Source organism: Panicum hallii, chromosome 9, assembly GCF_002211085.1.
Source record: "Panicum hallii strain FIL2 chromosome 9, PHallii_v3.1, whole genome shotgun sequence".
Taxonomy (NCBI): domain Eukaryota; kingdom Viridiplantae; phylum Streptophyta; class Magnoliopsida; order Poales; family Poaceae; genus Panicum; species Panicum hallii.
Window position 1 is genome coordinate 17,649,731 of NC_038050.1, and position 23,931 is coordinate 17,673,661.

The 23,931-nt window shown below is 46.0% G+C and overlaps 4 protein-coding genes and 1 long non-coding RNA gene across 11 annotated transcripts; 2 read left to right on the forward strand and 3 right to left on the reverse strand.

Annotated features, from left to right (window-relative positions):
- Positions 1 to 13: 13 nt before the first annotated feature.
- LOC112877898 (probable glutathione S-transferase BZ2) lies at positions 14 to 7,412 on the reverse strand. 6 transcript variants are annotated; one of them, XR_003225591.1, is made up of 5 exons: positions 6,967 to 7,412; positions 6,203 to 6,867; positions 1,677 to 1,784; positions 1,505 to 1,579; positions 14 to 775 (listed from the first exon to the last, which is right to left on the reverse strand). XR_003225591.1 is itself a non-coding variant. In XM_025942273.1 (2 exons), exons 1-2 carry the CDS (start codon positions 7,321 to 7,323, stop codon positions 6,481 to 6,483), a joined length of 744 nt encoding a protein of 247 aa, XP_025798058.1. In that variant the 5' UTR covers positions 7,324 to 7,412; the 3' UTR covers positions 5,989 to 6,480. The 6 variants fall into 6 exon arrangements, 1 of the variants encoding a protein (XP_025798058.1); XR_003225589.1 differs by lacking the exons at positions 14 to 775; positions 1,505 to 1,579; positions 1,677 to 1,784 and adding exons at positions 2,098 to 3,095; positions 3,252 to 3,339; XR_003225590.1 differs by lacking the exons at positions 14 to 775; positions 1,505 to 1,579; positions 1,677 to 1,784 and adding exons at positions 2,098 to 3,158; positions 3,252 to 3,339.
- Positions 3,836 to 6,123, forward strand: LOC112877900. Its single transcript, XR_003225593.1, has 2 exons — positions 3,836 to 3,966; positions 5,754 to 6,123. It is a non-coding gene; the product is annotated as an uncharacterized LOC112877900 (long non-coding RNA).
- A 567-nt stretch (positions 7,413 to 7,979) lies between the features above and the next one.
- Positions 7,980 to 11,003, forward strand: LOC112873549 (proteasome assembly chaperone 3-like). 2 transcript variants are annotated; one of them, XR_003224771.1, is made up of 9 exons: positions 7,980 to 8,406; positions 8,569 to 8,663; positions 8,897 to 8,944; positions 9,026 to 9,072; positions 9,576 to 9,642; positions 9,725 to 9,768; positions 10,239 to 10,296; positions 10,498 to 10,639; positions 10,736 to 11,003. XR_003224771.1 is itself a non-coding variant. In XM_025936542.1 (8 exons), exons 2-8 carry the CDS (start codon positions 8,586 to 8,588, stop codon positions 10,546 to 10,548), a joined length of 393 nt encoding a protein of 130 aa, XP_025792327.1. In that variant the 5' UTR covers positions 7,980 to 8,406; positions 8,569 to 8,585; the 3' UTR covers positions 10,549 to 10,839. The 2 variants fall into 2 exon arrangements, 1 of the variants encoding a protein (XP_025792327.1); XM_025936542.1 differs by having other exon boundaries at positions 10,498 to 10,839.
- A 606-nt stretch (positions 11,004 to 11,609) lies between these two features.
- Positions 11,610 to 13,894, reverse strand: LOC112872913 (NAC domain-containing protein 72-like). Its single transcript, XM_025935942.1, has 4 exons — positions 13,711 to 13,894; positions 13,318 to 13,613; positions 11,728 to 12,196; positions 11,610 to 11,626 (listed from the first exon to the last, which is right to left on the reverse strand). The coding sequence occupies exons 1-4, from the start codon at positions 13,892 to 13,894 to the stop codon at positions 11,610 to 11,612; spliced, it is 966 nt and encodes a 321-aa protein (XP_025791727.1).
- A 289-nt stretch (positions 13,895 to 14,183) lies between these two features.
- LOC112876953 (thaumatin-like protein) lies at positions 14,184 to 15,227 on the reverse strand. Its single transcript, XM_025941136.1, has one exon. It carries the CDS (start codon positions 15,205 to 15,207, stop codon positions 14,305 to 14,307), a length of 903 nt encoding a protein of 300 aa, XP_025796921.1. The 5' UTR covers positions 15,208 to 15,227; the 3' UTR covers positions 14,184 to 14,304.
- Between the last annotated feature and the right edge of the window lie 8,704 nt (positions 15,228 to 23,931).

Sequence of the window (23,931 nt, forward strand, 5' to 3'; positions counted from 1 at the left end):
GAATTAGGCATTCAGTCTTTCAAAGACGCTCATTAGGTGAGTGTGGTAGATACAGTCGTGTTTGATTTGATGCCACGGTACAAGCTCAAACATGTACTGTCATGGTAGCTTAGTATTTCTCGACTAGCTCAGGAAGTCTGAACCAGCACTCTTATCACATCGGGCATAAGAACTAAGCGGGAGTCTATTTCAGATTAAAATGTTAAATTATGCTTTTTTTTTTTGCCCATACTGCTGGGATTGAACTGATCATGTTGTTCAAATCCGGTCTATTTCAGATTAATACACAAAGCAGACAAAGGTGATAGATTCTATTTTTCCTCCTTACTATCAGCAGCCACTGATGGAATCATGCATCGTCGTCCTTCTAGAAACCAGCTTTCATCCTCACCGGTATTCAAGTTAGGAAAAACTGTGTTTCCTACTCTGTCGCTTTATGATGACCAACATAATGAATGGGCTGTTATATGTAATAAACTTAATTTATCGAAAGTTTAGGACTGAAATGTATACAAATCAGTGATATATAATGGAATTGTCGTGATTAGGAGTCCAGTATTGCCAAACTTGTCTCTGTTTGCTGTGTATGAGAAACATTGAAGTTTGAACATAAGCACTAGGTTAAATTGATCTTGAGGAGCAACAAGGCCTGAGATCTGCATGGGTCTGAAACTATAAATGTGGTTCGCATGCTCATCTGAAGCATGCACAGAAGGCTAGAGATCTGCTACCTTGAACTGTAAATGCCATTCGTATGCTCCTCTAAAGCATTACCCTGAAATCCAAAGGCCGATTGTCCGTTGAGCTCAACGTCATGATAAGAAACACAGTACGCAGTTTATTCATGTGTGGGCATCAGATTGATGAATGAGCCACATAAATCATGCACTCTTTGTATCTCCCTTTATATAAGAAAACAACCTCACTCATTGGAAATGAATTCATGCCATGCAGAGTAATAGGCTTTTTCCTCCGCTTAACCGATTTGCACAAACTGAAATATTGGATGATAAGTTGATAACTAACATCAGAGTAAAAAAATTTCTTGTCTTCAGTGACAACAGAAGCAGCAACTTGTTCATATTTGTCTTTTTGGTACATATAAGACACCAAAGTTCTGTTGAAATTTCCACAGATGTTGCTATTCTTTCGTTCTTTTCTTCCAACTAGTAAAGCGCACGTGCGCCACGCACATGTTTAAAAATATAGTAAATAAAAATTTTATATTATAAAACTTCTAGTAGATACTAATTTTATTTACAGTAAATATGTGCATGCAACAAGGACATATTTTCTAACAACCTTATCAATATAGATTTTAGATTCAGTAAACTAAGTCACAATCTAGAATTGTGCAACTCTAAATTTAATGAAAAAAATCATCAAAAAAGGATTATGTGAAAAATACCTCTAAAATTTAATTCCAAATATTTTAATGAAGAAATCGTATCAAAATCAATAAAATGAAACAAGATATGACTTAAATGTGTAGCTAGTTACCAACCTTGAAAAGAAAAATATTATGTGATTCCTCCAAAATTCGGTAGCCTTTCTGAGCATTTTAATGTAAAATTTGTCTCTACATAAAAGGGAGACTTTTTTTCAAATTCATCCGGAAAATTCAAAATCTAGCCAATGTAATAAGCAACGAATTAAATAGGTTACTAGACACCAACCTTAAAACAAGTGGGTTATGTGAATTCTTCAAAATTCAGGAGCCAATTTAAGCATTTTGATGCAAAATTTACCTCTTAACATGAACAAAGCCTCTCCATCAAATTCATCTGAAAAAAGGTGTACGTGAATCCTTAAAGTATGAATTAAATGGGCTGACAACAAACAGCAAGAGTTGTGTTCGGAAATGGCCATTGTCCCTCAGGAGTACTCTAAACTGGCGGAGGTGATTAAGACAAGGATTTGAGACAAGTAAAGAAATCTGAAATGATCGCCAGTTTAGTACTTTGTGAATAGCTGCTCCAAGCTAGCTCAATTGCAAGCGAAAGGAATTGAACACCATATGCGTGGAACATGATGTGGATGTGCACTTATGCAAGTATAGATAGACATTTTTAGGAAGGACAAACATGCACTAACAAGTTTGTAAGTTATGTGAGTATCATCCATAGCCATAATGATTCTGTTGACAATCTTTATATGTCAGCACTCGGCAAACACAAAGAAAGATATTAAATCACCCTTTATTTTTTTTAACAGCTCACATTGCCTAGTCTTGGAAACTGCCGGAAAAATGTCTGCCATCAACTGTTAGGCTGGGATTGCTCATGAATCTATGCACGCATTTCGTCATCACTTTTGCATTCCGATGCATGCAGTTAGAATGATTATAGGATGATGAATATGTTTGAAATTTTTGCTGGATCCATACTCAGTCATTCGTTGGACGTGAAACATAGCAGTTGCATGCATAGGCCTTGAATGACTATTACGACACTTGCGGCTTTGAGAGCCACCCTTTGCTATATAAGTACAACCCAAAGTCACAAACTCTGTTCAAGCTTTCTGTAGACACAAGCATTGCTATTGCATTTTTGAGGTGAACATATGCTCTATGCAAGCTTCCACATAAATATTTTTTTCTCTTCTGCATCCAATTTTGGAGAAGCAATATGGGTTATTGGAGCAAGACAAATGCCAAGCCACCAGTTGAAAATATGGACCTGCCAGCTCTCTTATATGGCTAAGGTGATGTGGTCTCACAGAGTCCAATTTAATCTGTAGATGTAACCGTGGATGTGTGCTCCACCAATTGTTGGTCCGTTAGGTGGGAATGTAGATGGTACCTGAGGAGTGAGGTGTCAAGTTGCTGTAGTCCAGGCACATGTAGAGATTGAGGTAACCCCAGCCTTGTTTTCGTACCCAACACCACAGTTAATAAAGCCAGCCGAAGGTCACAAGTGATCCAGCCATTCCTTACATGAGTCTGTAACCTTTGGATTTTTTTCTAACTTTCGGTACTAATATGTTGGTTACAACAAATGAGCAGGAAATTTCGGAGCTAGCATATGAGATTGGATGATGCACGAACCTTTGGGTGATGTCATGTGTTCAGCATGATCCGAAGCCAAAGTTGTCGCCTGAGGATCACAAGGAAGGCACGATCAGTGTGACCCGAAACTGAAGCCACCATATGCAAGTCACTAGCGAGGAAAGCATGATCTAAGTACAGAAATATGAGTTGTATTCTTCTTCTCTAAATGACTAAATGTATAACATATTTCTAGGGTATTTACCTGGCATGAAGATTAACTTTGACAAAAGCAACTTGATGGTGGTGGGGTTGGATGAAGAGGAAACCAGCTTGTTTGCTATGCTCTTCTACTGCAAAGTTGGTGACTTTCCCTTTACTTACTTGGGAATCCCTCTTCATTATAACAAACTTAAAAGAGAGAATATTCAACATGTGGTTGGTAAAATCATTAAGAGGATTGCTGGTTGGGAGGGCAAACTGCTCTCTTATGGGGGTATGTTGGTCCTTTTAAAGTCTTATTTGGCTAGTATTCCTACCTATCTTATGTCTGTTATTAAGTTTCTTAAATGGGAAATTGAGTCCATAAACTCTCGAATGCCCATTTCTTCTAGAATAATCTAGAGGAAGAGAGAGGCAAATATCACTTACACTGCGTTTGGATGTAGATATTCAGGCTTGGAATTTGGAACTGGTATTGGCAGCTCCGAATACCAGTTATTTGGATGTTTTGGAATTTAGAATTGGAAATCAACACCAATACCAACCGGTATTTGTCTCCCCCTCTCCCCCTCATCCTCAATGCCGAGCCGGACCCCTCCGTATTCGCTATCATTGGTTCTTCCTGTCCCTCTCTCTCGTCCCTTCCTTCCGCTTGAGCTGCCCCGTCGCCCTCCCCTCTCCCTCCCTCCGTCGGTAGGCTGGGCCGCCCTCCCCCTCCCTCCGCCGGTGAGCCGCGCCGCCCTTTCCTCCCTCCGTCGGTGAGTCCACGCCGCCTTCTCCTCCTTCCGCCGGTGAGGCATGCTGCCCACTCCTCCCTCCGCCGGTGAGCGCACCCCCTTCCTCCTATCTCCATCGGCGGGCTGCGCCACCCTCCCCCTCCCTCCCTCCCTCCGCCGGCAGGCCACGCCCTCTCTCTGCTCCATGGATGGCGGATCTGGAACTCAAGGATGAGTGGTGGCGCGCGGCAAGAGCTCAAGCATGAGCGGCGGCAAGAGCTCATGGAGCTCAACGACAGCGGTAGGAGCTCAAGGATGAGCGGCACGTCGAGCAGAGGGTCGGATGGTGGAGGAGGATAGATGAGAAAATTCCAATATCTTCCATTTGCACATGAAAACATGAATTGGATTTGACTGCTTCTAACGATTCTAAAAGGGAATGCAGTAGCCATCCAAACAATAGAATGCGAATTGGGGTCATTTCAGGCCCTGTTTAGTTCAGGGCCTGTAAAGGCAAAAACTTTTTTTGCAAAGGAATCTTACCAATTTGAAGATGAAGTCTATTTACAAAACTTTTTGCATGGATGGATTGTAAATCACGAGACGAATCTAATGATGCTAATTAATTCATGATTAAGCAATAATTAGCGGATGGTTACTGTAGCATCACTGTTGCAAATTATGGATTAAGTAGGCTCATTAGATTCGTCTCGCGATTTACAGCCCATCCATGCAAAAAGTTTTGTAAATAGGCTTCATTTAGTACTTCAAATTAGCAAGATTTCTTTAAAAATTTTGCGTTTACGGCTTTTCTGCGTTTACGGGGTGGGAACTGTGCCTCAATACCATAGCTGAATTGGTACTGAACCAAATTTAATGCCAAACCCTCCAATATGATATCCAAACGCACCCTTAGCCAATTGGCAGTCTATGTCGCAAAAGAAAGAGTTTGGGGGCTTGGGATTCGTGACCTTCAACATATGAATCTGTGCTTGTTGGCTTCTTGGATTTCTCGATATCACTTAAGTGATAGCTCCATGTGGAAGAAGATAGTAGACCATAAATATAGGTTTTCTAGCCCCAACCTGTTCTGGAGTTTCGCCTTTTTGGAAAGGTGTTCTCTGGGCTAAACAAGCTGCTCAGATGGGTTACAGGTGGTGGGTGTATCGGTAATGGTAGAATGGTCAGATTCTAGGAGGACCAATGGTTTGGCAATTCTAGCCTTGCCATCCAATATTGGCCTTTATATGTGATTTTGAATGAGAAAGGAAAAACCATTGCAGAGGTTTGGGATGGTGTAACTTTAAAGTTCACTTTTAGAAGGACTGTCTCCCCACAGATGATGGATTTGTGGAGGGAGGTGTAGGTATTGCTGAGTCTATTTCCTTGTCGGCTGAACCAAGTTTAATTCCAGTGGGGTCTATTCAGTTCAATGTCTCTATGCAGTTGTTAACTTCAGGGGTGTCAAGCCGGTGTACCCCCTGCTATCTGGGTGCTCTACATTCCTCCTAGAGTCCAGGTCTTCTTGTGGCTTTTAATCAAATAATAAGCTCCTTACTAGGATAATCTAGCAAAGAGAAGGGAGGTGAGTAATAAAACTTGTTTGTTTTGTAATGAACCAGAGAGTATGCATCACCTTTTCTTTGAATGCTGTGTGGTTAAGATAATGTGGGACCTATGCTCTAACATCTTTGGTTTGCAGTTGGTTGGTGGCTTTGAAGCCGTGGCCAAGTGGTGGATTAGTAGGAAGAACCACACTGTGTTAAATACGTGTACCTCTGTTGTGCTTTCATCTATTTGGAATCTGAGAAATGCATTTTGTTTTCAAGGAAAAGTGGATGGACGTGAAGAAGAAGATGGGAGTTCCTATGCATGGAAGGAAACGCGCTGCGCCTGGGAGAGGTCGTCGCACAGATAGAAGCAAAAATCAGATAACCGACGATGATCATGTGGGAACCGAGCTGGTCAAGTGCTGCTCAACCGACAATGTCGCCGGGAGATCAAGCAGTTTCATCAAATTCTGGCGCTCCTCTCATGCCTGATATCGTCACTGTTGTTTCTCAGTTAGCTGAGCTCTGAGTTTCTGTATACTTAGACAAGCGCGTCTCGAATACGCCTAAACCCTTGTCTCTAAAAATTTCTAGGGTATTGTAAAAAAAACTAAGGACAAGGAGAGAATAGAATGTAAATTTCCCTCTATCTCACTATAAAAAACCTGCTCATGACTTGGTGAATGTGAATTTGATTGCAGATAACTTCCGTTTGGAGATTTTCTTACCCAGCCAGTGAATTGTTCGTGCTGGAAATCGGGACCTCGTGAACCGCACCACCTTCTCCGTGTCCGCAAGATGCAGCCTTCAGGACTAACCTTCTAGAGTTCTAGTGTAATTTATTCCGCGAAACCAAGTAGTGTGCGTGATGTTTACAAATCGGGATTGCAAGCATCTGTCGACTTTAGTTTCTTGCAATCAAATCTGTAAATATAATAATATATGCATCGACAAGTTTATTTGGTGGCGACGCATAACAATAACAACGGCGGCGGAGAGGATCTTATCATTTGGTGGAGACATCATCGGCCCCGAACTTTTCCTGGAGGAACCTCGTGAACCGCACCACCTTCTCCGTGTCCGGCAGGACGCGCCTGGCGGCGGGGTGCGCGGCGAAGCGGCGGCTCCACCCGTCCAGCAGCGGCGTGGCGGACGCGTCGACGAGGGAGAGCCCGTGGAGGCGCTCGCAGGCCCGGAGCGCCGGCAGGAAGCAGCCGAGCGCCAGGTCCAGGAGCCCCGGCGACGCGTCGCGGCCGGAGAAGAAAGCCGCGCCGCCGCTGCGGTCCCTGAACGCCTCCTCCAGGAGCCGCAGCGCCGCGCGGGTGTCGTCGGCCGCCTGCGCCTGGGCGGCCGGGGTCGGGCCCAGGGAGACGGCGTCCAGCGCCGGCCAAAACTGCCAAGAAACACAGACGCACGCATGCCGTTAGCCTCCGGCGAAACAAGCGTCGCCGCCAAACATGCATTGGCGAGCTTGAAATCGATCGATGGTTACCTTGTCGTCGATGTAGGCGGTCCAGAAGCGGTGCATGGCGCGCTCGTAGGGGTCCTCCGGCAGGAGGAGGCAATCGTCCTCGCCGCCGGCGCTGGCGGTGGACCGCGCGGCGTCGTCGACGTACTGGACGATGACGGCGGACTCGCAGATGGCGCGGCCGTCGGGGAGGAGCAGGACGGGGATCTTGCCGTAGACGGGGTTGGCGGCGAGGAGCCTGGCGCTCTTGGCGGGCCCGAGCGGCTCTTCCAGGAGCTCGTGCGCCACGCCCCGCAGCTCCAGCGCCAGCCGCGCCCGCGCCGTGAACGGGCTCACCTCCCCGCCCAGAACCCTCACCGCCGGCGCCGTCCCGGCCGTCATCGACGACGGACGATGGGGAGATCGCTAGCTGCAGGCCGGCCGGCTGGTCCCGAAGCGATCGAGAGCTTGTCTTATCAGACGCTCGCTCGCTTGCCTCTGTTCGAGTTCGACCGGCTCGGCCACGACAGCAATTTAACGAGCGGCTGGCCAGAGTGGCGAGTCGTATGTGTCGGCGTCGTTGACCGGCCGGTGTTTAGTGTGTGCGCTCGGGCTCGTCAGCTCGTGCGGGTTGGTGCGAGCTAATTGCTGTTGGTGGTGGTGGTTGCGTAAGGCCGGCTCGCGCGCGTGCTTCGAGTTCGACCTTGCACAAGAGGTGAACGCCACACGTGCGGTTAATTAGCCTGTGATTACCGTGTTGTGCCTGTTCATTTTTACACAGGTACCGGTAAAAAAAAACTGGTGTAAAGGTCTTGTATTTTGTTCGAAAAACTCAGGCTAAAGCTAGAAAAATATTTTTTGTTTCTAGAAAATGTTAGAAAAGATATATATACCCCTCTTCAACTCATGTGTACGTGGCACAAGAATTAGAAAAGTATTTATTTATACCACTATTTCCATCCTGATTTGCAAACGCGGCCCATTCTCAAAAGAAAACAAACATCGGGCCGAATCCATCCAGTTTACGGCCCATCTTCTCTATACCGGCCCGCTCCGTCCAGCCGCCGCCCTCTCCCGTCTTCCGCCGCCGGGCCACGCCAGCAAGGTCCTATTCTTCCTCGCGCCGGCGACGGCGCACAGGCAGCGATTCCGACGTCTTCTCCCGTCGCCGCCCTCCTCTCACTCGCCCTGAACTGGTACCAAACTGGATTGTGACCGGGTTGGAAGCATATCCGGAGTCGGATTGATTTTAAACCTAGCTTGCTCCCAGTCTGGAGTTAGTTCTGCACCCAATCGGGCAAATCCAGGTCTTTCTTCTTCCTCCTAGTCCGGTTGGTTGCGGATTTTCTTGCTGCCTGAGAAGTCTGCTGATCCAAACCGTCCGTCCGTCCCCCTCCCTGTGGTTCGATTTGTCTCTTAGTCTTCGTCAGCGCACAGGATCGACCTCGGTTGATACCTGACACCACAGGACCTTCCGACATCAAGGTACCATTCAGTTTGTTTTCCAATAACACTTCTGCGTTCAATCAAGTGCGGCTCCAAAACCCCGTGTAAAATTTGTGTTCGGGAAAGGCTACTAAGTCGCGATGCTTTGTGGATGTTGTGTTAAGCGTGGTAAGCTAATGCTTTAGAGGTTGTGATGCGCAGCTCTGCTGATTGGGTAGATGGAGGTGCCGATGAACTCAGCACAATCCGGTGCTCACTTCCCAGTTCAGCATCGGTCCGTCTCACTAGACATCAAGGTACCTGTCTTCCTGCAGCAATATTACAAAGTATGTCGAATTTTAGTCAGACTAAGCGAATATGATGAATATATTTATAGTAGGACACGATAGTTTGTTCCTAGAGTGAAGTTCTGATAACATTTACAATTATTAGTATCGTTTGGTATTGAAGAGAGTATGATTTGCTTTCTTAGAGTTTCCTGACAATGAAGATAACTTGATTATTCCTTTCCCTCTTCTGCGTTTTCTAGGGCAATAAGACAGACATTGTTATCAGTAAATATGAAGATACCTTTCTGGTAAGTTGCAGGTCTCAGTTCTTATTCAGTCGAGCCCTGATCCTCACATGACAAGGATGCTCATCTTTATTAAATCCGCAGGTGATTGTGACACAAATTGGCTGCATGGGAACCATACTTGCTGCCAAGTATGCTTTTCTGTTCTTATGCAAATATTCTCCTGCACATGTAAAATTCAATTTTGTTATTTGCATTATCAGTTCTGCACAAATTAGCTTCCTCCATGCTATTTCTTTCACATTGGTTTGAGATTGCAATTTTGTTGGGTTCTTTTGAAAGAGTACTCAAACTCCCTCCACATATACTGTCACTGACTATCATCTAGATACAAATCTGCAAAACACTTCAGGCACATGCATATCAGGTCATATCTTCCAGAATGTTAACATGCAAGATAACGCCTTTGTTACTACCTCAGTAAGATAGATGGTATCTTACTACTTACCGCTTAACTAATTGTAAGACCTTACTGAATGACATTTCTAGAGTAGGTGGAAAGTTAGTGTCTCTGGACATTTCTAGCTTAAGAATGCTGGCCTTATAAATGACATGTTGGTAGTAATTGTTTTTTCCATTTACCTTGAAACTTCTGTACTGTATTTTTTTATTAAGCTTTAAGCCCCCTCCATAGGAAAGATGAAAGTGTTTTCTCGGACCCAACCTACAATGTGGCTGTTCTTTTTGGGAAGAGAGATGAGGTAAGCTCATTAGGCCATCAGCCATCAAGATATCATCTGAACATGCACAGACTAACAACTGTACAAAATTTTGTGAATGCAGCCCCTCTTACTAGCTTGTGCACGCCAACTTATTGAGCACATAAGGTTTGCTTCCTTCACCATCTACTTCTGCCGTTTTGTTTCTCTCCAGTCTCAACATCTTTCAATAATGTTTTTCATATGTATGTTTACCTGTCATGGCAAACTGCACGCAATTTATGAATTATGACCCTATGCTGCATGCCAGACCATGTCTGTACCTGTCTATTATTAGTTGAAGTATTGATAACCATCTGAAAATAGTCAGCAGCAAGGAGCTCCTCTTTTTTGTTGTTCTTGGACATCTGTGCAAATATTCTGCAGCAAAATGGCTCTTTGATTATAATTGTTTTTGTCTCTATTCTCTGTATAACCTCTATGCTTCTAATATCACAAAATTTAGTTATTATTATTCCTAGCACCACTATTATCTGTTCCTTTGGCTGACGATTGATACACCATTTCCGTACTATTGGTTACACAAAGAAATCATATACATTGAGAACTTACACAGCATTGTACATTCATTTTTGTAGTGGCAGTGGCTCAGCACGGTCGTTGGTGATCTCTCTTGGTCTGAAAGATCATTCTCAGGTAAGATGGAGAAATTCACTTTGTGCGGCTGTTTTTACAGTTGATTTTAATTTTCCAAACTTATGGAAATGGTCAAGTGAAATTTTAACATTTGATGCTTAGTGAAACGAGTTCTATGCATATCACTCTGGAGAGTTTCCAGTTGAAATAATTAATATCGAGTCTGGTGACAATGTTTGCCTGATGCGATAAACTTTGCAGGGAACACTGAAGGATATAATTGCAGCTGTGATTGAGAATCGTCTTTGGTGATGGTTTTGATTAACTGAGCTGGAGTTGGGATGGACTGAAGACGCTGACATGAACATATAACATTGAGCAAGAGGAACCCTCATTTTATCATGTACGGAATTCTAGATCTTTGTGGGTAGAATTTCTTTCTACTTTAACAAATATAAGATGTGGTTTCTAAGCTGTTCCGTGATCAATGTTCTCCTAGCATGGGCGAGGTGGGGATGGTGGTTGAGGCTTCTCCTGTTGCCAAGATTTGGGTCTCATGCTAAACAAAATCACTTTTGGGGGAAGCATCTTGTTTTTTTTCTCCATGTTGCAAGCAATTTTATGCTATCCAACCCATTCATCTGCAAACACATGAATGCCACTTTCCCTAGGCAAACAAGAATAAGCTCCCATCTGGTGGCTCATGTTGGTTAGGCTAGAAAACAGGACCTAAGACAAGCTCTTTGTTAAAGTGATTACTTCAATTTTTCTGCAGCGTCTATTTGAAACTATTTGACAACCCCAGGATGAGACGACAGTAATTTTCAGTTGTAGGAGAGAACCTCCCATCTGCTAAAGTTTGCTACCTAGGCAGGTCAGGCTCTGCGAAAGTCTGTAAAAAATTAAAAATTAGATTACAAATCCCCAATAGACAACGATGATGGGCATGAGTAAAATTACTCAATCAATGGATGGAAACCGAGCAAGTAATAAGGAACGCTAAGTCGTGGTTGCTAGACTGAAATTAAGATGCACTTGGCAATAACTAGTAGCAACCAAGCGCAGCTGGTGGCTCCTCCTGCGTGCCACCATCTGCCTGGCTGTAGTTCTCTCCGCCCGAGTTGTTGCCATCTCCCTCCATCGCCGGCGGTTCGTCGTCGAACGCCGGGAGCCCCAGGATCTCCTCGATCGTGAACTCCAGGTAGCTGTCGTCCAACGGCATGAGGTCGAAGTTGTTCCAGTCCTGCATCCCGAGCTCGCTGTAGTCGTCCACACCGAGCTCGCTGTCGTCGTCCACATCGGCCATGCGCTCGTCTTCGGGGGCCGGCGGCACGACATCCTCCTGCGTGGGCGCCGCCGCCGCCTCCTTCGGCTTACCGCAGTCCGCGAACTGGACGTGCCCGGGCTCCGTCGCGGCGTTGGCATGCGGCTCCGCCGGCGGGCTCGCGGCAGCTGGCGGTGGTGACGGCGAACGCGTGGCCCCGGACGGACCGGCTTCGTCTTGCCCATCGCCGTCAGTCGCCGTCGCGTGGGCCTCCTCTGCTGCGTTCGCGGCGGCTGTCGGCGCGGCCACTGGCGCCGGCGGGATCGCGGGCTGGTACTGGTACATGTTACCGGGGAACTCGGCGCCGTGCACCGGCATGGTGTACGCCTGCGGCGCCGCCGCCGCACCGAACGCGTGCTGCTGCTGATACTGATAGTATTGGGCATGCTCAAGGCTGGGATGCTGCGGCGGCGGCGGCAACATCTGTGAGGTCGAGGCGCCGGCGTCGAGCGGTCGATGGTAGTTTCCGGTGGAGATCCCCCACGGCTGAAGCGGTGGACACGGCGACACCGGGAAGTGGTCATAGGCGTTTGACATCATCTGGATGCTGCTGCTGCTGCTGCTCCCGGCCCCGTTCTCGCTTTCCATGTCGCCGCCCTTGAGGATGTAGAGGCGGTACAAGGCCAGGTCGTAGAACTGAAAATCAAGAGCAAACGGTAAAACGAAGATATACATAACCAATTAATATACTACATGCCTAAAGATTACACGCCAGCTCGTGGCAATTAACTGTATACTCCTGACGGCGTAGTATTGGTTAAGAACTAAGATTAAATCGATCTATGTCGTCCATAATAATCAATAAGAACAATCTAATTATATTAAAATTTACTTATATTAGGTTCTATTTGGATTCGTTAGTGCTAATAGTTAGCAACTGAAATTAAGCAGGAGGTGACGAAAGCCCTTAAATAGACCTACTAACTATTATTATGCGACCCTGCTAACAATTAGTCTAGCTGGTTGTAGGTTGTTAAGAGGCACTACTTTTTATAAAATTAAGAAAATTTTTAAATTACTCCCCTCAAGTTCGAATAACCTCTTTAACTATATCGCTTGGTTCAATTTGATCCTAGACTATATCATTTAGTTCAATTTACCTCATAATACAATTTATCTTCTTTTCTTACGAAACATAGTACGGACGCAGACGCTCATATACATGTACGGATTGTAGTGGGCATCACAACTTACATCAAAAAAATATTTTTCCTATAATTTTGGATCATAAGGGTTAATTTATTATTAAATATCATACCTTATCAAAATAATGATGAAAATTCTTGACATATTTTTCTAAAATATGTTACGATGTCCTCTATCATCTGGTAATCTTATTAGGGGGTAATTTTATTGGATAATATAGTTAAGGGGGGTGACTTGACCATATTTCAGGGAGGCAAACTGGACTTTTTCCGATTTTTTTTAGCATTATAGTATGCTAACAAATACGGAGTATATTTATATAGCTTCTTCCGTAGCAACTCACTGGCATATTCTCTAACAGTTCAAAACCAATTATCAAGCACCGGTTAGTATGTGATCTAAAAAATAGCCCCTCATCATAGTTAGCTAACTAACTAATAGTTAGTTGCTATTAATTATTAGCCAACTAATTAAGTATCCAATCGGACCTTAACCGTTTGAGTCTTCGAGGTTGAAATAGTGTACAGTATTTTTGAGTGACTATAGCTAGGGAGAGGGATACTGACACGTATATACTTGTTATCAGTCAGGGAAGTCAGCCTCGGGTGTACGGGGACGAGGAACTCGTGCATGCCCCAGTTGCTCTTTACGCCGTCGCCGCCGTCCACGCGGTCGTAGAACACCATGGTGACCATCCTCCCGGCGACGAAGCCGCCCTTCTTCCGCGGCCAGCGCAGCACCTGGCCGCCGCCGGAGGGCTTCCAGCCGCCGCCCCTGGCCACGCGCACCGGCCGCGGCTCCTTCTGGTCCTTGTCCTCGGGGACGGCGGCGCAGGCCCCAGGCTTCTGGAACTCCCGCACGCTGAAGAAATAGATGTAGCGGTGCTCCGCGGCGTCCTTGAACCTCTCTGCGCAGGCATGGCCGGCCGGAATGCCGGATCGGACGTCAGACGCCGAGAGAGAGAGAGAGAGAGAGAGATTAGGGGAGAGGAAGAGGGAGCGGACCGTAGAGCTCCTCGGGGTGGTAGTCGAGGATTCTGACGTCTTGGAAGATGGTGTGGAGCGGCGGGGGGAGCGTGCGGCCGCGGATCTGGTCGGAGAGGATGGAGATGAGCTCCAGCGAGGTGGGCACGAAGCGGTACCCGCGCGGGAACCCGTGCTTCGTCAAGCTCCCGTCTGCTGCCGCCATCCGCCCGCCCCGGCTTCAATAATTCGCGCGCGAGAACGTTTCGTCGAGCCGAGTCCAAGCCCTCTGTCTCGCCGGGAGAGGAAAAAGAACGGCCCGGTAGATTAAGAGTTGGAAGCCGTCGCGGCGCCTATTTATGTGGCTGTTGCCGCCGGTAGGGGAGTTTCGACTGTGATTCGTCGTCGATCTGGAATTCGAGTTGGACGAGGAGAAGAAGCAAGATGGCCCACAAACAAACCGAATTGAACTCCTTTCCAAATTTGGGCCTTTCTTGTCGGTGCATCACCTCATGTTTTGTTATTTTTCATTTTATTTATATAGTTATATATAATATATTAGTACATATATGTGAGCGAGAAACACATAGGACGTGTGCATAGGTAAAGGTCGATCGGCGACAGAGATGCTCGGCATCAGAACTGGGCGGCGGCGGCGCCGTCGGGCTCGCCGCCCCACCTGCCGGGGCAGAAGGTGATGACGTACTCCCGCGCGTGGCACGCGCTCGCCGTCGTGGCGGTGGTGTCGTAGGCGTAGCTGTAGTAGGCCGGGCACGCGTCCTTGAACAGCCGCGAGTAGACGCTGCCGCGGCACGCCGCGGGCGTCGCGTACGCGCCGCGGCAGCAGAAGGCGTCCAGCCCGAACGCCAGGCACGCGCTCTTGCACGCCACCACCGCCGACTTGGCGGTGACCTGCATCTCCGGCGGGCACACCGCGTTCACGTCCCTGGCACACCCGGCGATGGCGCACTTGCTGGGGTCGGCGGCGCCCGTGCCGGGCACGGCGGACACGGACACGGGGAGGTTGTATCCGTCCACCAGGCTCACGTCGTAGGAGCTCCCCTTGCCGGGGCCCTCGTGCATGCTCACCTCCACGAGCGTGGCCGGCGGGGCGCCCACGGACCCGTTGCAGGCTAGCCGACCCTCGCAGTCGCCGGTGAGGCACGCGGCGGCGGCGCCCACGCCGCCGTTCGCGGTGAAGTTGCAGCCGGTGCGGGCCCAGAAGCGGCCGTTCCAGGTGGCCGGCGCGACGACGCGCTTCGACTTGCCCTGCGGCACGAGGAAGCCGCCGCCGGCCAGCACCGGGTGGCCCGTGTTGGGCGCCGACGCCGGCCACACCGGGAACGGGCACCGGTTGGCCACGTGGAAGACGATGCCCTCGGCGAGCACGAACGGCCCGGCAGCCACGAAACTAAGGAGAGCCATGAGCGCGCAGAAGAGGAGCGGGCGACGAGCGCCGGAGGTCCGGCACCGCGAGCAGTGCTCCGCCATCTCTCTCCCCCGATCCCGGCGGCCTGGGTGCTCTTGCACGTACGACATCTCGGTCGATCTTGCTTTGCGAAAGCCGCCAGATATGGAGGGTGCGGGGATATATACATATATATAGTAGGCTAGTAGCTCTGCAAGATACAGGAGAGAGGAGGAAGGACTGACTATGCTTAGGATTTGGTTTGCCTAGGATGAGGTCTGTTCTTAGTGTGACTTGCATTGCAATTGAAGTAAGGCAGAGGCATGATTGGGGAGAAGAGGGAGGGAACGAGGCCACGAGCCACCTGGTGCAGGTAATCAAGCAATGGAACAAAAAGCTGCTGAACTCTCCACCTCCAAGCTAAGGCACTTCTTCCCTCCGTTCCAGATCAACTTCCAAAAAGCTTCAACTTTTCACCTTGTTATTTGCTTGTTTATTTCAAACAGACTTAGGCACACAGTATCTTCATGCATGCTCAAAATTTGAAGGGGAATGTGAATAAAATGTACTAACATTCTGGTGCAACAAGAAGCCACAAGAATTTACCTGGTTGGCTTGCGATAATTCTTCACATGTATATACTCCTCTTCCATCTACCGTCAATAGTAAAGAAACGGTCATTGTTTTTGTCATGTGTCCTGGTGCACCCATTATACTTAAGTTTGGTTATAATATACCGCATACAACGTCAATGATGAATAAGCTATCCTATATATCATCTTTTTTGGATCTTGTAAGCTTAAGTTTGTAGGAATTTTAGATCCTATGGATGGAGTCCAATTTATATAAAAGACAGTCCAAATCGCAGTCAAGACGTCCAAATTGGGGTGTCCAAATAATTGCTGCGACGAATTGGACAAGTGGCACAAAAATTCAAAGGACCGGTTGAACCAACGCCCATAAAAAACAACGGGTCGGTGCATTGGAAGTTCAAATGATAGAAGGACTGGTTAAACCGACCACATCACCGGTTTAACCGACGCTCACAAGGAAGCCGTTGGTGCAATTGTCGTTTAGATTGCCTGAGAGATTTGGGAGTCAACTGTCTCAAGAAGTTTTCTATGACCGGTTAAACCGACGATCGTCGGTGCAATGTGTCGGTGTAATGACGCAAACAAGCTTAGGCGTGGCAAAGAGACGTTCAACGGCTAGCATGCAAATTCAGAGTGACCGGTTAAACTGACGGCTATGACCGGTTTAACCGATGCTTTAGGCTTTTTGGCAGAAAAGAAAGCAACGGGTAGAAGTGGATCTCTAGCCTATATAAGGTCTCACCTCAGGTCATTTGAGACCGCTGGAGTTCGCGAGAAGCTACACAAACTTTGAAGAAGTTCTCCTAGCGACCTAAGAGCTCATTGATCACATCACTTAGGTTTAGCACAATCTTTAAGAGTGTTACTGCTAAAATTAGCTCTAGAGAGAGTGAGAGAGCAAGGTGTTGCTGCCTTATATGCTGGTTCATCAGTGAACCACAAGTTGTATCTCAGAGTGCCGGCTCCTTGGAGTCTTGGTGGCTCGCCGGCACGTCATCGACCCTCCGGCTTGGTGTGTAGCGGCAACGACGGCTTTGTGCGGGGGACGTGAAGACCCCCTTCCTTCGTAGAGAAGATTTTTAGTGGAGACGGCATCAGGTGATCGGGGACTTGGCGAGAGCCTTGGTGGCGAGTCAAGAAGAGTCTCGGAAAAGACTCGTTGACCGGGAAGCAATACTCCTAGTGAATGCCTCAACAACGTGAACTAGGGGTGGCCTTATGCCTACCGATATCATAGAATAAATTTTCGTGTCGAGAGTTTGCTTCCCCTCGTCCTCTTCTTTCGAGCTTCCGCATTTCTTATTGCAATCTTATGTATCTTTATATTCTTAGTGTAGTATTATGTTAGGATTGGCTATAGGTTGCAAAACTTTTTAGGATGAGATTTTCACACTATTTGTACCGTAGTTGCATATGTAGATAATATGTTTCAGCTTATATTTTGTGCTAACTAGTTTGAGCCAGAGGTTAAGATTCTAAGAAGTGCCTAATTTACCCACTCTCTATTTTAGGCTACGAGCACCGGTATCTTTCAAAATATAACAAATTCTAGCCCAAATTATATTGTCTCGTGGACAATGCAAATTTTTAACCGCTATTATATCACTATACAGGCATATCTTAGATAGATCAGTGCCGAGACAAATAACAAAATTAAGTGTAATTCAATAATTGTTCATCTTTATCAATCCAAACCCTTCCAATCGCCACCGTTCTTGTTCCTCTTGCCATCAGAGGCGGAGCTCCCCCATACTGCAGGGTGGTGCAGCTACCCCAGCTACCCGGCGGAGTAAACGCCCCTCCCGACTCTTCATCAGCAAGAGATCTGAACGCAGATCATGGCGGCTGGACGCATCTCCGTCGGTTATGGCATCGAGCGAAGGAAGAAGAAAGAGAAACAGAGAGCAAACCGTTACGTGGCTATATGGGCTATGCCTAATTGGGCTGTTGAGTCTTCTTTACGTTTTTCATAGGTCCAATTGGGCCAACTATCAAAGGCCTGCTGCTCTACTTGATGCGTCCATCCACCAGACAGGCATATGCCGTCGCCCAATCCTCCACCGCTGCTCGATGGCCGCCGTCCGCCCCCTACCCAGAACCAGGCAGCAAGGGCAATGCAGCCGGGCTATCTGCTTCTCCATCTTCACCGAGCCAAAAACATTTCAGAAGGTATGAGCTCTCGTTCTGCTGCAGTCACTTGCTACACAGCGTGCCCCTCAAATGTTCGTTGAAATACCAATGCAAACAAGTGCACACTGTGTTTGGTGGAATGCTGACCACACCCTTCTGTTCAGTGCGGAAGCAAATGGGAAACCATGGAATTGAGCGAGAGGAAGCAATTTCAGGTTGATATTTGATAAAAATGCCTAGGATAAGTTTGGCAAAGTAGACGTGAATTAGACAATTTTAAAAATTTAACCTATGGCTCAAACTAATTTGCACAAAACATAAACTAGGTCATGATATCTAGATGTCCAACTAGGGTTTAACTCGTGTAAAAATCTCATTTCAAAGAGTTTTACAACCTATAACTAATCCTAACAATATACTGCACTAAGAATATAAAGACACACAAGTTGCAAGTATTAAATGCGGAAACGTAAAGGAAAGGATGATGGGAAGCAAACTCTCGACACGATAATTTATTCGTGGTATTTGTAGACTCTACAAAGATATCCCTAGTCCACATTATTGAAGCACTCACAAAGAGTATTGCGTACCGGTCACAATATCTCTTCCGGGGCACCTCTTGACTTGCCACAAATGCTCGACCACTAAGGCTCACGCTAAATCTCCCGGTCACCTTGATGCCGCCTGCACTACGGAGCTTCCCATGAAGGAGGAGTCTCCTCGTCCCCCGCACAAAGGGTCGAAGACTTATTGACAAGCCACGAAGACTCCAAGGGGCCGGCACTCCAAGGTACAAGTTTGAGGTTAACTCAAGAACCAGCACAAGATCACAACATTTTGCTCTTGTACCCTCTCTAGAACTAGCCTAGCACTACACCTCATAAAGCTTGTGCTAAACCAATCAATGAGCTCAATGAGCTCCTTGGTTTGCTTGGAGAACTTCAGCAGAGTTTCCGTAACCGCTCACGAACTCTAGCAGCCTCAAATAACCCGAGGTGAGACCTTATATAGGCTAGAGAGCAGCTCATAGCCGTTGCTTGCTTTTACAAAAAAGCATAAAGTGTCGGTTAAAGCAGTCACCACCGTCGGTTTAACCGTCACACTAACACTGTCTTCTTCTACTGACGTCATTTCACCGACACCTTGCACCGACGAGTGTCGGTTCAACCGGTGCTGAAGACCCTCACTCTCCAACTTCAAATGCTTATGTATCAGTAAACTACCAATGCACCAACGCCTTCTTTTTGACCGTCGCTTCAACCGGTGTCTCTGTGTTTCTTCACTTGATCATCATGGCACTCAACAAATGCAACGACGTATTCAACCGATGCACCGTTGGTTAAACTGGTGCTACTGACTTGATTACAGCAGAATCTCCCAAATGCACCGGTCAGTACAATTTTTATACTGTTGGTTTAACCGATTGCCCTCTTTCTGCTTCAACTTGGACACCTTAACAGCGATTTCAACTATCTTGTATATGGATTAGACTCCATCCATAAGATCTAGAAATCCTACAAATCTTGAGCTCATAAACTTGTTAGTCACTTTGACTATTTTATCACATAATTATCAAAATCATAATTATAGTCTAATGGAAATATATTTCTTACAAGATGACAGTAAACCAATTGTCAGGCCGTAAATTTCAAAGCTTTACGACAACAAAGGATAATGCGGGATGGAGGGGAGGGAGAGCTAGGAAGCGGTGGTGGTGGTTGGCATGCAGGGACCAAAGGTGAGTTCTGCCCCAGCTAAAATTCCGGGCGAGCTCTGCCACCGGTTGTCATGCAATCTTCCATCATTTTTTAACTAAAATAAATAAATGCACATTTACCTTCAGACATGGTATGAAGCTACTATATTTCACTAATGCATCTCATCGAACACATGGTATGTCCAAGACATGTATGGAGCCCAGAAAGGAGAACGATGCATCAGCGCTAGGAGAGGTGGAGATGGCTTCGGCGGACTGGGAGAGGTGGAGGACATGTCGGCGCCAAGGAGATGGAGAGATTGCGACCACAACTTGGTGCAGATGGCACTCACGACGGCGAAGCCTGCAGCAGTCGGCGATGGCGAAGGCGCAGCCCGCGGCAGTCGGCGCTCGCAGCGCTCGCGATGATGACGACGGGCAGTTGGCGCTGCAGTCGGCGTAGTATGGGTCAGTAGGCGATTGCGATGATGCAGCCTGGTGTAATCAGCACATGAATGGTTTGGGAGAGTCCGAGAAGTGCGGGATCTCATTGCAATGAGATGGCCATGGATGCAAAGAAACATGAAACTGACGGTCTACGTCGCTAATGGTAGGATGAAATGGGGTTAGCACGAGGATCGCACTAGGCGGGAGGACGATGGAAATTAGATGAGAGAGCATTAATCAAATTAAATATATATTTACATTTAAAAATAGCAACTATGACACAACAATGCTATTAAACCAAAGCTTATGCTAAAAGAAAACTAACGCAACAAGAACAAATGGAAACAATCTAAAACGTGGATTCTAAGAAAGAAACAGGGTTACAGGGATCTAATTGCGATTAAATGTAGATCTCAGGGGCTAGCGGGGAACTGTCACAAGACTCAGAAAACTGAGCTTGCAAAAGGACAAGATAGGGTTAGATCTGTTAAAGAGCGGAGCTAGGGCTGGGCTGTTAAGATCTAATAGATCTAGGGTTTTTCTGCAGATTTCGCAAGACACAAGAAAAATAGTAGAATTAAACCGTTTTCTAGGGGTTAGATCAAAAAACTTGAGCAACATACTCCCATGGTGGCTGACGGCACTACTGCTCAAATTCCTAGCGATTTAGGGGAAAAGAAAGAGGACAACGAGGGAAATCTATTTTATACCTCACTTGCGGTAGGGACTCACCATGGTGGCCGGAATCTCGCCAGAAAAGGAGGCGCCGGTGCTCTGTTCTTGGAGATCAGGGGCGGCAGCGCTGGTCATCGCGTGCAGTGGATGTACGGGGTCGAGTTGAGCAGGGAGGATGCAGGAGGGGGCGGTCGGCGCTCGCGACGATGACGGCCAGTTGGCGCTGGCGACGACGCAGCCTGGGCGGTAGGCGATTGCAACGGCGGCGGTTGAGGATAAGCACGACAGAGGTTTATGGGTTTCCAAATTCAAAGTCCAGGGGTGAACGACGGAAGGCGCAGCGAGCGCGATCCCTAGTGGCGACAATGACACATATCGGACAACATATGGAGCGGCTGGACGAAACAGATCGAACGAACTATGGAGATTAGCCGCTGAATGAAGATGGATTAGTGGGCCCATCGCACCGCGGTGACACACCAACGAAAGCTTCCGTCCGCTTAGTCTTTTTAATAGTAGAGATATAAACTTAGTGAATCGCTCCTCAAAGAATCGTTACCAAACAGGGCCTTACTGTAGTTCAACTAGTTTGATTCTATATGATAAAATATATCCATCTAGATTCAAATCTTTCACTTAGCATGAGTGCTCTCATTAAGGCTAATCATTCCTCAAGTGATAGGCCATGTACCCACCGAGAATAGCAAGAAAAAAAAAGAAGATGAATCCAAAAAAACTAAAACATCAGAAGTATATGAAAATCAATTGAATAGGTTCTAATCATCATTTATAATATATAATAGCCATTGTATCTATTATCCTCTCTCCGTCCCAAATTATATTCGTTTTAGCTTTTTTATTACATAGTTTTTGTTATATATCTAGACATAGTGTTTATCTAGATGCATAGCAAAATATATGTATCTAGAAAAGCCAAAACGAATTGTAATTTGAGATGGTTTCACACCTCTAAATTTATGAAAATAGTCCAAGATAATAACTTAAATATATATTAAATCTATATTATTGATGATAAGAACCATTGGTTCTTTTTTTAAAGAACTACGCACCTCTATCATTACGAAAATGGTGTTAAATAATACATTTAATCAAAATATAAATTAATACCTCTGCTATTATAAAAATACTCTAAAGTAAACTCTAATCTTCATCAAAATTACCTACACATGTCATTATGGAAAACATCTAAAGAACTCTCTAAATTGGCATCTAATTGCCCACCACCATTATTAAAATAGGAAAATCTTCTGGTTTACACACTCAAACTATTGCAAAAGTCCGACTTTTAACAGTTAACTATAAAACCGGATAACGAGGGTCATCCAATTGTCCAGACAAGACAAGTTTAGCTCTTTGGGTGGTTTTGAAAATCGGACTTTTACGATAATTCAAGGGTGTAAACCGGACTTATCTTGGTATATATTTTCATATTCTCATTTGTTCATCTTTTAACGCAACACTCATACAACAAATATTTTTATTTCCATATTCGATTGTGTTTTTATCCAGAGTTAACCTCCTCGCCTCCATACATTGCCCGTTGGAGATCGAATGGATTTTGGTGGATGTTGGACGCGAGCTTGCTTTGAGATCGCAACGGACGGGTAGGCCCTTAATTTTCTGAATGAGGCGTGGTTAGGCGTGGTCGTCATAACGTAATACGCAGCTGTGGTCGATTTCCCACCGTGACGATTGGAGTCTTGCTTCCCTGGCGTTAGAAATCCGTGTGGTGTGTGATCGTCCTCCGTTCCTCAACGGTTAGCTAAACCCTAACGGCCACTTAGCTAAGGGTGCGTTTGGTTCGGCTGTGAGCTGTGGAAAAGCTGCTGTGAAAAAGCTGCTGTGAGAAAGCTGCTGTGAAAAAGCTGAACGCCGTTTGGTTCAATCTGCTGTGAAACTGTGAATTGCTGTAAAATATCCGTAATGCTCCTGATATGCTGTATATATGTAAAATGAGCGTAATGATGTAAATTTTGCATTGGCGACATGTTTTTCACGAAATTATATTACATATATAAATAAATGCATTGTTAATTTCAAAAGAGTTGTGAGCTACATAGCAATCTAATGCAAGTCTTGTGGGGCTAATCATTTTCATTTACCAAGAACTTCAACGATTTCAGAATACGGACCAGGAGCCAGCAGTATCCAATCTAATGCAAGTCAGCAAGGCGTTAAATAAACACTACCCTCCTAATTTCTGATTTTAACACATCCACAAAACAGAAGTGAATATTTTTTAAATTTAGAGAAAAACATGAACATCTATCATATTAAAGTAAACTACAAATTACATGGGTCAATTCTTGTTTACAGATTAGTTGTAGTCTTCTCAACAAACAATTCTGATAACCGCCGATTTACATGGACTCTTGATCTAAACATACAAGGATAATACAATGCCTGAGTTGCCACAACAATGCCATCAATCACTTTACAGCAAATTACAGACTGTGCATTCAACATGCACTAGCTCCTATATTTGTGTTCTACAGTGAATGGAAGCTTTCTCCAGTTGTTTTGGTTCAACTAAGCGGCTTGTTTGATTCTATTGTCAGCAAGCTTGCTTTTCTCGATCAAATTTCTTGGTGCCAACAGACTCTTAGTACGTTTATAAATCACTCTGGCATTCAGAAAGAAGATTGGTTTGTCCATCCTTAAAAACCTTAACATGGCAGAGCATTCCTCCAGTTTCATCTGCAAAACTTATCTTTCTTTGTTTCCGTGGCGCTTCAGGATGTGAAACAACGTTCTTCTTTGCTAGGCTCTGCAATTGATAATTTAACATAGCCATGACAGAAATATCAGGTCAGTCCAAATGGGCAAGAGAAATATATGAATGTTCTGTTCTGTGTTATCTACTTCCATTTTCATTGAAATAATATTTTGAATAAGAGCATTTGGAATCCAATGTTAGGCCCACATCTACCGCTCAGGTAAGGTCATAAGGTATTTAACTTCAAACAGTTACAACAGTATCAGTGATAATTCGTAGCACTTAATCCTTATTCGTGGGTAGTCTCCTAGAGGAAACACTCACGAAGTAACAAGTATGCTTATGGAAGAAAATCTGCATCTGTACTAACAAAGTAACAAGTACGCTTATGGTACAAAAGAGTGCATTTGGTAGCAATGCTTGATAGGCGACGACACCAGGGAAACTGAATCCACTCGAGCACAGCAAGCAAGGAATTACCTTCCCAACAAGCGAGGGCGAGGGCGCCGGGGGTCGGGGGCCGCCGGGGGTCGGGGGGCGGGGGCGCGGCCGGTCGGCGGTCGGGGCCGCGGGCGCC